The sequence below is a fragment of the Malurus melanocephalus genome, unplaced genomic scaffold (assembly GCF_030028575.1).
Source record: "Malurus melanocephalus ecotype Western Australia unplaced genomic scaffold, MMel_1.1 scaffold_52, whole genome shotgun sequence".
Taxonomy (NCBI): domain Eukaryota; kingdom Metazoa; phylum Chordata; class Aves; order Passeriformes; family Maluridae; genus Malurus; species Malurus melanocephalus.
In genome coordinates this window covers 2,996,693-3,009,492 of record NW_026623284.1, presented here as the reverse complement: position 1 = coordinate 3,009,492, position 12,800 = coordinate 2,996,693, and the positions used below count along the sequence as shown (strand labels likewise).

The window sequence follows — 12,800 nt, the reverse complement described above, 5'->3', positions numbered from 1 at the left end:
AAAAAAAAAAAAAAAAAAAAAAGCCCTACTGTCAGTTGAGCGTGTTTCCACTGTCTTTGGCAAAAGATGTTTTCTGAGGTCCCTTTGAGTGGGTTTCACTTTGGGTCAGAGGGAAATCTGCTGCTCGGCAGCTTCTTTCTCCTTCACAGGATGAGAGCAAAGCGGCCTGGCCRGGAGCCAGGCGCACAGGCAGAGTAGTGTTCATGCATTTTTTATTACGACACAAAAGGAAACTCGGGTTACATAACACGGGGCTTTGTAGTGCAGCTTTCTTCTTTAATCTGTAACAGGGAAGAGGGAAATCGTGTCCCCGTTTTCATATGGTGAAAGATGCCCGACACCTGCAGTTTGCAAGAGTCACCTGGCACTTGGCCACTGATTTCAGTGCTGAGGGAGACTTTTCCTTGCACAGATGTCGGGTGCTTTGCCCAGATGCCTGACCGAGCCCAACCCAAGAGCTGTACTTCACCAAAAAAGGAGTTCCTATCCTCTCGTTAAAAGCAACATTAAAAAACCTAAATAAAGTGAACTAAAACCACAGCTGGATTGGTCCAACAGGTACAAAAGGATGAATCTCAACAGCAGCATTAGGATGTTTCCAGCACGCAGCAGGGAGAAGGTCGATGGCTGCTTCACRTCAGGGGTCCTACGGAGCAGTGAGGGCTGCTCCAGGGAAGGTGCTGGGGACTGACTGACCCTGGCTTTGGCAGAGTTCACACACTGAATTCCTTCCAGGTCTGTAAGGAGGCTCACTGGGGCCTGGAGGAGCCAGGCTGCTAATCACAGTCCTGGATGTTGATGTACACAAAGAGGGTGGAGGAGGAGTACGGGTCTCCGTTCTTGGTCAGGAGATGGATGTGGCGATAACCTGGAGGCAGAGACACAGATGGGAAGTGGCCTTTAGTCCACTTGGAAAAGCATTTGCTGGTGTTTGCCAGGACCCTGCACAAACATGTCCCTGTCTCAGAGCGTTTTGTTCCCAGTTTCCCACGGGATCCTGGACAGGCAGGTCCCAGAGGAACAGCTCTGAGTGTGGATAACAAAATGTGCCCAAGGTCTCTGGTGACAAGGGAGACCCTCCCAAAAAACAGCTGCCCAAAAAATTCATTCTGACTCAAGGAGTGACGGACCTGAACCCCTCACCCAGGGCACTGCAGCTTCCCAAAGTGACTGTGAGGAGCAGGGAGCAGGGCCTTACCTTGCTTCAGACTYGTGAAGGGAAGGGTGTATTGCCCGATGAAGTCATTTTTGGTTGACATGTCGAAGTCCTCCACCACAAACCGGACCAGGGCAAGYGCAGGGATTTCTATGTCGAATGTAAACTCTTCATTCCAGTTGGGGTTAAAGCCTGGGGAGCACAGACAAGGGGGGAGGTCAGAGATGTTGGCAGCAAGAAYGGTGGTCCAAGGACCAATGGATGCATTGCAAATGGATGGAGACTTTGCCTGACAGCCTAATCTGAGCCAGACCAAGGCTCTKAAGAGGTGCCAACAGCCTTGCTCCATGGTCTGATACAGATTTGGAATTAATAAACCTGGAATTAATAAATCCTTCAACTTGGGCTGCTCACTGCACACTTTGGTCCTAGCAAGGAGTGAGAAGCCAGAGAGGGAATTCAGCTCTGCTTCACGGRCTCTTGCTGGCTGGTACATGGATATCTTTGGTTGCTGTTAGACTTGATGCAAACATTTACAGCCCTAAACCAGGGGAGGCCAGAGAGGAAAGCTGTGCTTTTGTGTTGTGACAGCTCTCTGGGGTCTCAAGCCTCTCCAACAGTTTGAGATTACACCCACCTAATCATCACCCTGGGCCCCAATTTCCCCATCTGCCAGAAAGTTARTGAGGAGTGTCTGATTACAAAAAGCATAATCAAGTCTGGGTAAGAGTCACGTGGTCCAGACTCACAAAACAAACAAAACTGAGACCAGCACACACGAGGGACACAGAGCAAGCTCAGTGCTCTCTCTGCAGGCTGTGGCAGGTGCAGTGTCAATAAACCACTCCCCAGGAGCAAACAGGAGAGGACATCCTGCTGGAAACCCTGCTGCCTGTGCTGAGCAGTGACCAAGGACAGCACGGTGTCCCCTGGAGCCTGCTGCTTATGGAAGGTGTGTGGGTCATCCAGCAGGAAACAGGGATCTTTCATCTGGCCCTGAAGGGGCTGAGATGGGCCTGTGGACTGTGCCAGTACAAAATACCTGTGCTTTTATCTGGACTTTTATAGGATTAACCCAACTGGRCTGTTCAGGGGACACAATGACTCCCTTCATCCTTGGGGAAAACACAGTGTTGCTGATTCCATGGGAGCAGAAATCATGGAAGCTGAGGGAAAGTCACCAGCCCTGGCACAGCAGGTTTYTCTGTGCTGGCACCTGTGGGGGATTCTCAGCCCATCTCAGAGCCACTGAGATGCTCAGAGGTGCAGAGCCAGCAGGTTCCTGCAGCCTCTCAAGCTCCACAGGGAGCTGTTTGTGACCTGCTCTGTGCCATWGCCCCTGATTCAGTCCCACCAACATGGAATCATTTAGCTTGGAGAAAACCCTCAAGTCCATCAGGTCCAATTCAATATATACCTCCAAGTGCCAACTGTGTTACTAACAATATGTTAGACTATTAAAAGTAAAAAAAAAAAAATCTGGAAGAGTCCAATTATTTGTCTCTATTTGCCTCTTTGTCCTACTTGGAAAAAAAATACCAAACCAGGTGAATTGCTGTAATGGCCACACACCTTAAACCTCAGCCCATGACAGGCAAATCCCTCTCTGCAGCTGATCCTTTCCAACAGGGGTGTTTTCATTGTTTGATTTGCTTTCCCTAAGGCAGCACTTATCACTCCAGCTTCATTCCAGTATTGCTCCAGCCAGGGAAGGGATGGCCATGGGGCTGGAAGTGCTCAGCAGCCCTGAGGAACARCCCTGGCAGCTCCAAAATGTTCCCTACACAACTTTCACTTGACAGGCGATAAAAATTATTGTTGGTGACGGAAATGAGCTTTAGGAGCCAGGCCAGATTTATTCCAACAGGAAAGARGAAAGGGAAACATTGTTAGCAGGCAGGAAAATATGCACCAGCTTTCCAGTGCCTGGCTCTTACTCCACRCAGAAAAGCAGAATGTGTGTGTGTTTGTGCAGGCCATAATATTCAGATYCTCACTGCACAAAGGGAAGTCACAGCCATGTCTCACTGATAAGAAATGGTCCTCAAAGTTTTGAGATATTCAGAATTAATCCAGGCAATACCCTGAGCAGCTTGAGTAAACTTTGTGTGGCCCTACAATAGGCAGAAGCTGGAACAGACACCTCGGAAGTTCCCTGCAACCTCAATTTTTTGTGAGTTTATGACACTTTTAGGACACAATCAGCCGCACAAGAAGCTTCCTCTGGGAAGATCCTCGTGAAAACCTCTGCACCCCAGGCCAAATCCAGCTGCAWGGAGGTAAAGAGCACTTCCAAAGCTCTAGCTCTGCAAATCTGGCAGCCAGCCCCAAACAACTCATGTGGCTGATGCTGTTTTAAAGGGAATTTCTGTCTCAGGACAACAGAAGAGCAACACCTCGTGTATCTGGTTAATGTGGGCAGGCTTGGGTGCCCTGGGCAGGTCTGGCCACAGGATCAGTCTTGCCAAGGAATAGGAAAGGGCTCCTGCTCAGGGGAGCACAATTTAGAGGAAAGCCCCTCACCATTGTTTTCGATGACCTTGGTTTGCTTCTTGTTGTTGTCCTGCTGGACACCGTGGATCTCTATTGTTACCTTGGGATCTACAATGGAGTTTTTGCTTTTGTTCACCTTTGGCAGCTGCTGACCAGAGATAATCTGTGGAGGAAACAGAGGAAAAGGTCAGCACATCACCAGGAGAGSGGGCTCCCTGGAATATTCCCTCTCCTTCACCAGGAGTGCAGGATCTGCTGTGAGAGCTGGTGCTGCCCGTCCAGAGCCGGTGCTGTGAGATCCTTCAGGGGAAGCTGTCATGAGCTAAAGCACCTAAAGAACATTGCTCCAGCCCAGCCAGCTACAGGCAACTTCTCTGAATGTCCCCACAGTGATCAGCTCATACTGGGGAACTCGGGAAAGTGATTGCACATCTGCCTGTACCATTCTGAACAACAGCAAATACTGTCATTAACCCATTGCCCAGCATTAAACATGTGAGTACACCCCTGGAGGATCCAAATCCATGAGAGACCCCAGATGTGGGAAATCAGCAGGGTTAGGACAACACTGAAGGTGGGACCAGAGGAAGGAGAAGGTAGAATCTACACACCCTCCCCCCTTCAGAGGTGGATGATACCGAGATGTTTTCCCACTTCTATTCTTACTTTAAGCAGGAGCTTCTTCTTTGTCCCCCATGTTCCTTCTGTGATGGATTTTGGATTGAATTTGGTTTGCTCATCCCGGAGGAATTCTGGTTTCAGGACATACCCAGAAAACCCATTGTCCTGGAACCGACCCTGGTACACATCCATTTCTGTGCCTGCTGTCTGGAAATTTAGGGCAACTGCAACATAAATAAATAACTTCAGTCACTCAGATAAATCAATAGGAATCTTTTCATGCTAATTCTGTTCASATGAAACTGCACTTCATGGACATAAACATTGGCTTTTCCACGCTTCAAAGAGCAGTGGTAAACTCTGACCCTCACAGCCTGCTAGCCCTGAGGATTTCTTGAATCCAGAGATGACAGAGACAGGAGAAGCCATTAAAGCCATCCTGCCTTCCACAGGATCAAAAATTGTCCTGCATGGAATTTATGCTACCTACAGCACCTGCATCTTTTGGATAAACCCCTTAATTTCTATGCTGAAGGAGTTMTCTCCTGCAGTGAAGCCAGCAAATCCCTCTCAGATAATTTCTCTGGCTACTTAGGCTCATTATAAACCCTCCTTTCCAGCCCACATCTGCCTGTTTTAATCTGCCATGCCCGGGGCACCGATGCCTCTGTTGTTTGGACTGGARAGCTCCTCATTGTCTGAGCTCCTCAGGTGGGAGCACAGAAGCTGTGATCAAATCATCTCTTCATTGCCTGCTGCCCAAAATAGATCAAGCCTCACTGGTGTCTAACACCAGGCACATTCCTTGTATTCTTCCCAATTGGTCGATATCTTTTTTTAAGGCACTGATGGAAAACCTGGAACAGTCTCTGTGAAGAGCCTCACCCACACCACACATGGACCCCAGCAGCTCCTCAGTGCTCCCCTGATTTCCTCAAAGATGATTTTAATCTCTTTAGCAACATCTAAGACATCTCTTAAGGCAGAGAAATTTATACTGGTCCTGGATCCTTTCCACCCTGTCATACTTGAAGGCTGAGAGCATTTTAAGGCACTCCCCTTTTTTTCCACCTGCAGCAAGACTTTGATAACTGCAGTACTGGTTTTACTGGGAGCTGCAAGTACTCAGGGCTTCTGGAAAAAATCTTACTTTGAGTGCCCAAATACTGGATTGAGGTCAGATAAACCATGCAGGTCTGGCCTTTCTGTACCCCAAGGGTGCCTCCCAAGGACTGTCCTGAGGCCAGACATGGCAAGGGGTGCTACCTGTGCCCCTGTGGGGTCTGCAGGACCCATGGAGCKCATGCTCCCTCCTCCTTTGTTAAATGGCAATAACTCTGCTGACAGTGAAATTGCAGGGATTTGCACAYTAATGTGCAGAAAAGCCTCTCCTGATGGATTTGTGGTGAGATAGGAAATGCTCTGTGGAAAGTCACTGGGCACTGGCTGGAAAGCTGGTCTCTCCCAGCGACTGCTGAGCCTCGGGCTGTGAAAGGATTGAGATTCTACCTCAGCTGAAGCCCCTCCACAGCCAGGCCAGGTGTGACCCCAGCTGAGCCCCTGCAGCCTCCCAGTGACACCCACCAATCTGGCAGCCAACGTTCCACAGGTCCACGGGGCTGTAGTTGGAAGAGTCTGTCCTCCAGCCTGCTGGGTAGATCCGGCTCAAGTGCCTGATGTTGTGATGGATAAAACTGGTTCCTACAGAGAAAGAAAAAAAAAAAACCAAAAAAAACCAGAAGAAAACCTCCTTTCAGTGCTGGAGCTACTTTAACCCATTGCTGCTGCTGCTGCTGCTGTGTGCTCCCGTCTGCCGGGCAGGTCTGGCTGAATGGGAACCACTGGCACAAATGCCCTTCTTGGTAGGGAAGGACAAGCCTCAAGGACATTAAGCTCTACCCACTGTTTCTCAGTGACATGCTTGACCAAAGAGGTCATAACCCATTTTTCTGGGATGCCTTTTGCACCAGCAACTGTTCCTTTTTGGGGAACAGAGGGACAGAGGAGGGTGGAACACACGTACCAGACTCCTGGGCCAGTTTCAGAGCTTTGCTCTCCGAGAACGACGACATCTCATAGAAAGCCCGAGGATGGCTGGGGTCATCAAAGCCTTCAAAATGGACACTCTTGCAGTAGACAACTGTGTCTGACAGCTCCTTGGCCAGCTTCAAGGTGTCACTCTACAAACAGGAGAGCGAGAGGTTTGTGGGGMGTTTTTGCAGTCGTGCTCAAAAGCRATAATTGTGTTTTCTMCAAGACCCCTGGGGCTTCTCTCCTCCACCTTTTCACATAAAAAGGATGCACACTCTCAACACTCAGTGGCTGCTGGTGTGCCCTCTGTGTTGTCACCCTGGGCAGGAATGAGTGGGAAAGGATTCCCCCTTTATTAGTGGGATCCCCTTCCTGCTGCTCTCTGCTGGACCATTTGTATTTCAGCACCCACATCCAGGTGCTAAACTTTGTAACAGAGCCTTAGCAATGACCTTTCCATACTGTCCAGGCCCAGGCATGCAAACCTGGAAATAAAGGCAAGTGAAGGATTTTTGGGATCCACAAAGCTTGGGCTTTTTTCTCCTTGAACTAGGACGTTCTCACAATGCTTTGATTACTCCAAATCCACAGCCACATTCATTGGTGCAAGTCAGAGTCACCAGCTCCCATCAGAGGCAAGAAAAGAAAGTGACAGATGTCAAAATAGCRTCTACATTATTGACTAGAGAGCAGAGAAATAAATAAGACCCTCAAAGAGTGAGCAAATCATCACAGGGAAACGTGGATGAAACCAGATCCAGAGGCAACACCCATCATCTTTGCCATCAGTGGGGCTGAATGTGTCTGTGTCACCTGGGAATGWACCCTGAAGGGACATGGGCTTACAAGGACCTGAATGCTGGAAAAATCCATTTCCTCACATGATGGGGCTGAACACTTGTGCAAAGGCCAGCCTCTTCCTTCCAGAAATCATCACACAAATTGCTTTRGTAACTGCTTACCCCTTACCCATAGATCTGCCCTCCCTCCCTCCTCCAGCTCACGAACAGTCAGTGAGGGTGCAGGTACATTCCAAAATGTGACTGGAGAAGCCAAAGTCATGATTGTCCCATGACAAACAGATTTCTGGAAATCAGACAGAGAGATTGAGCCCTTCCACTGCTTCCATAAATGCTCCATGGTCTGTCCCCACTGCAGGGTCCTTAAGGGATCATTAAGCTGAGCAAACACCAGGATTCTCAGCCCCAGAAATTTCAACAATTCACCCTTACATATCCCCAGCTGAGTAGCTGAAACCACACTGAGACCTGTCTTGGCTGGGAACACATGAAAAATTGTATTTCAACTGCTTTTCCATTTTTATTTCTTTAGGTGTGGTACAAAACCCACCTAAAAAGTGATTTACCAGTRGTTACTTCTTTTACTTACCTTCCCCTTCTGCTCCACTTTGGTCTTCACAGATTCATCTTCAATTTCAGCAGCTTCATCTTCATCAGAGACATCCTCAGCCTCCAGGTTGTTGTTCCCATTTACRGGGTCTTCCTCCCTGCTCAGCTTCTTGCCTTTCACCAGGATCTTCCCTTTCAATTGCTGCACARGGAAAAGTGGACAAAACACCTGGTGGTTAGAAAAGGCTCTGTCCCACCCTGAAGAAGCCTCTCCACTGCAAGCAGGGCTTTTACAGTTGCATCARTGACTGGTAATTACCCATAAATACAGGTAAAAAAAAATTATTTTACACTAAGGCCCTCCCTTGCCTCTGCCAGCACAAGCCATGAGACTGAAAACCCCAGAAAGTCCAGTGATTCCCCTCTGCTACACAGCTACCCTCAACCAGACAATTTAAACTGTTGTGCTGTTAAAGACAATTAAAATATTTTTTTTCAAGACTGAAATGTGGCTCAGCAAACAAGACYAAGCCTGGAGGTCAGGGCTGATGGAAGGAAGCTGTGGCACCAKTTTTGCCTCTCTGTGTGGCTTGTTGTTTAATCCACCCTCGCTCTGCAAAGTGTGGTTAAAACACATGCGAACTCAGGAACCTGTGTGAGATCCAAGGTGCACTAAGGTGCTTCATGCACAGGAGACAAGGAATTTCAATATGTAAGGGATTTTGCAKGTGAAGCCTTAGGGTGCTGACAACCTCAGGATGAGGTCCCAGACTATTTTCTCTTCTGGGAACAGCCTTTCCTGCCACTGCTCCCATGGCACAGCGCTGAGCACAGCCAGCAGCATGTGCCAGCGTAACACAGCTGAGTGAATCCAAGCACATTCCTTCTGATGATTCAATTCCCTCCAGCCTCTTTCAAGGCTCACAGAAAACCTCTCAGCATTGATGTAACCCTTGTGCAAGCCCTGGCTGCAGGAGGAAGGCTGGAGCCTGGAAAGGGCTGATTTTGAGCCCAAAMAGGGCAGCAGTGATGCTGGGAACAGGGAGAAATACTGAGAAAAGGGGCAATCTCTGAGTGGGTAATGCCTTAAAATCAGGAGCAGCACCAGACCTGGCTGCTTCCAGGAAGAGGAGATTTGCTGCCACCTGGATGTGTTTGGCACTCCTTGCTTTGGAGGGTATGAATTATTCCTGAAAAATGCCCTCTCAGAATAAACCAGTACAACCCCTCAGTCTGTGCAGCACGTTCCCCTTTCCTCAGCAACACCCTGCATTTGCCTTTTCTACATAGCAAAAGCAGCAAAACCCCACCACACTGAAATGACAGGACTGTGGAAAACCAAGGATCTTTTATAAAGCAGCACAGGCATTTTCAAAGGACATGATTCCCCCTTTGTGGGTTCAAGCAAATTGCATCACGTCTTTACAGAGACCAGCTCAAGTCCTCACCACCTGGCAGAGCTGTGGATGAAGCTGGGTTTGAGCAGAAATCTGACACTGGTACCTGAGGCAGCAGCCAAGAGCATGTTTATTCAGCTACCACAAATGAGCTGTTTACACTGGGGCACTTTCCCTGTYACTCAGAGGAGCAGCCAGAGCACAGCAATATCCTCCTCCCCATCCCCAGAGCATCCCCCCAGCCCTCAGCCCTCTCCCAGGCAGAGCTGTGCTCTGCTTCTTCACATCCACAGATGTGAGACAGGTCAGCTCATCTTCAGAGCCTCCCCTCAATCTGCTGCTCTCATCTCCTGACCCTCCTCACCCTCCTGCCTCAACATCCAGCTCTGCACTGCTCTTCCACCACAAAATCCAGTTCTGTGTGGGKTTTTAGGCTCTGGCCAGTCCTTGTGACTGGAAGGAAGGATTGCATTGGGAACAGTGAGGAGAGGCTGAGAGCAGCTCCTGCTGTCCTGCTCCAGGCTGCAGATACCATCCTGATATTTTATATCTTAACTGTCTCTGCTTTCTAATGCCCCGTGAGGAATGTTGCTGCCTCACCTCACAGCTCAGCAGTGGAGAACTGAGGATAAGGTATTTGGGGCAGACTGYTTGATTCTTAATTACCAGCAGGTGATTAAGCTTTTTAAGCTTCTCTCATTCAGCCTGCCCAGCAAGTGGGAGGTGTAATTTCTGGCACAGATCAATCCTGGCTGAGARACATCATCAGGGCACAGCAACACAGCCTCTGCTGTGTCTCCCTCCCACAACCCATCCCAGGGCTGTCAGCAGCGGGTTCTCAGTGCTGCTGTTATCCTGTCTAGCCTGGGACTCCTCTGGGGAACCTTGRATATGGTGCAGGTGCTCCCCATGGACACAGCACACTGCTCCTGTGACCATGGTATCCCCCATGCCTACAAGGGAGAGCAGCCCATGTGCCACCTCACTCAGAGGAGATCCACTTKCTTACTGGTCCACAGCAAGGGGTGAGACTCACCCCAAACAGGGCATTTTCATCCCCATTTCCTGCAAAAGCTCTTATCCTATAGCAGCATTGCAGTGAATCCGCCCTSCAGAAGAAGCAAAGTCCTAAACCTGAGAGTTCATCTGCTTTAACAGTGTTTTAAACAAGCTGATAGGCACAGACACAAACACACACGTGCCTTTGCTCCATCTCTCTTGGTTCCCCTTCATGTGATATTAAGTATTTCTAGCCCGAGGCAAAAGACACTCAGCTCATCAGTTCAGCTCTGCTGAGCAGATCCCTTGTCTTAGGAGGAAGCAATAGCTGAAATACTCAATAAATATTCTCCAGGCAGACCATAAAACCATTCCAACTGCCTGTGGCAAACCCAAGGTGGAGCACAACCTTAGGAAAGGCTACAAGGACACTGGACTCYACTGAGAACACACAGTGGAGTGGCTGCTGGAATAGATGCAACTCTTGCCCTTCCTCCCACGCCCTACAAATGGCATTCCTTATCCTCTGGAAGTGGAGCTCCTCTGCTCTCACACCTTTTCCACTGCACACTGAACAAGCTTAGCTCTGTAGGTGAAATGGTTCTGACACACTGGGACACGGAAACCATCTTAAAGGAACGCCCTGATTTTATCAGAAGCAGTAGATCTGCAATGAGCAGAGGATTTCAAAAGATCTGCATACACAGGTTTATCCTACCTGAAAGCTTCCTTCTCCTGAAGGAAGAACAACCTGAAAGCCACAGCAAGGTCTGAATTCTGGTTTTCATCTCAGTGGGAATGGAAGATTTGTAAAGTGATCCACCTCAACAAACTTTCTGTGGCTTCAGCACCTCCTCTAGAGTCAACAGAGAGAAACAAACACTCCCAGGGTGTGATTCTTCCTCTGTTTGGACAAACACTGGAGTGGAGGTGGACCGCACCTCCAACTCTTCTGTTTTCTCACAAGGAGCCCTGAGTGAAGGGCTCACAGAAATGGATACACAAGGTCTGAGCACTGCCACCTGACATCCCACTCTCAGGATGAGAATATCCACCTCTCCAGGCTCCTGAGAAGCTGTGAGCTTCATCATGTTCACCTTCATGAGAAGATGTGCAGATCAGATGCACTAATTTGCATCACATCTCCCTCTCTGCGCGTCCTTCAGCTGCAAACTAAAGTGTTGCACCAGCAGTGAGTGGCACCAGAAACGGGGAAGAAATACATCATTGAGGAAGCGTTGGGAAGATTGAAGGAAACTCAGCTCAAGAACTTCAGGCAAGAAGAAAGACCCCTGGGCTGATCAGGGATGGGGCAGGAAGGTAACAACCCATCAGCAGCARAGACTGGATCAGCTCTGCCCAGCAATCCTGGTGCTGCCTGGGGCCTTTCTGTGGCTTTTGGCCTTCCATCCTACAGCCTTTAATTTACTGTTGGGACCTACAGACAGCAGCTTGGGGGAAATATTTAGATAATCTGTGTAGCCCATCACTGTTCCTGAATGGAGCCTAATAAATCAGATTCCTGCCCCGGGCTGTGGTATGAATCGTTAGCACAAATCCAAACTGTGTCAATCTTCTTTTAATTACTGACGTTGCCCTGCTGACACCATCGGCAGCGATCCTTCGACTGTTTGTRTTTACAGCCTTCAGCCCTTTGCCCAGTGGCAGATCCCACCCTTTTCCTAATATAAAAAATACCTTGTTGTCCCGGGCTTCCTCATGTCAGAGTCACAAGGGAGTGGAAAAGCCAAGAGGTTCCTGGTTTGTTTGTTTTTCCTTCATGTTTCAGTTTTAATGCATTTTACACCCAAAAAAATCAGCATTTTAGCCCTTTGCCCTCCCCTACTTCACTCTGCAGGAATGCAGAGGAAAAGTACTAGAAGGAAAAGGACAGGTCTTGCAACACTGGCAATTTTTTTCCATTGAAAAAAAATGGATCAATCCCTCCAATGGAGCAGATCAGCCCAAATCCATTCCCTAAGGTAGTTCTGGGCACGGGGCTGCGTGTCTGTTTGGGCAATCAGAGCAGGAGGTTAGATGAGCACAGGAATGGAAAAACCATCTTTGGGAAGTTGGGGTCATTCCCTTTCACACACAAATCACTCTCTGCTTTGCTTGGTGTTTCTCCTTCCTTTCATCATATCRCTGCCATCAGCTGAAAAGCCATCAGCACTTTTCCTGATCCTGCACCAGGATAAACAGCAAGTCAGGAGGGGACACTGGAGACGTAGTTTTCCAACTCAGTAATAGCTTGCAAAGATTGATCTCTGTGCAGGGAKTATCCTCACCCTGAGAGAGTCACTTCTCCCAATGGAGGCACCTTGTCTGTGCCAGAGCCAAGGTCCTGCTGAAGCAGCAGCAGTAAAAGTTACAAYTCATCCTAATTTATTGCCCTGGGGCTTAGGGACCAGCCCAGAGCAGTTCCCTCCTTGCTAGGCATTGYATCAATGCATCAAATGCATCAAATGTATCAGCAAGGCATCAAACTCCCAAACAAAAGGAGAAAGGAGATAAAGTAAGAGGGAAAGCAAATATAGAAGATATTTGGGGTGGATCATTTTCCTCTCCTTTCTCTCCTGCTGACTGCCAGCTTTATCTCACCCACAAACTCCTCCAGCTCTCACTAGGTATATTCATCCAATTTTTGGTGAATGGTTTCTTTAGCAAAGAAATGCAATTTAAAGAGAATTGCAGCTATCTACACAGGAGCCTGTTTCTGTAAAGTGCTTGAGGGGAAAGAAAGGGAGGGAGGGA

The 12,800-nt window shown here is 48.6% G+C and overlaps 1 protein-coding gene across 3 annotated transcripts in view; it reads right to left on the bottom strand.

Moving 5' to 3' along the window:
* Positions 1-696: 696 nt before the first annotated feature.
* Positions 697-12,800, bottom strand: part of PLCD1 (phospholipase C delta 1) — a 49,864-nt gene continuing 37,760 nt past the window's right edge. For all 3 annotated transcript variants that reach the window (XM_057365431.1, XM_057365429.1, XM_057365430.1), the window contains exons 9-15: positions 7,691-7,852; positions 6,294-6,450; positions 5,855-5,971; positions 4,316-4,494; positions 3,680-3,812; positions 1,199-1,348; positions 697-868 (exon numbers count right to left, since the gene is read on the bottom strand). In XM_057365431.1, the coding sequence (XP_057221414.1) occupies positions 777-868; positions 1,199-1,348; positions 3,680-3,812; positions 4,316-4,494; positions 5,855-5,971; positions 6,294-6,450; positions 7,691-7,852 (990 nt within the window). In that variant the 3' untranslated portion in view covers positions 697-776. The remainder of the gene's footprint in view (positions 869-1,198; positions 1,349-3,679; positions 3,813-4,315; positions 4,495-5,854; positions 5,972-6,293; positions 6,451-7,690; positions 7,853-12,800) is intronic.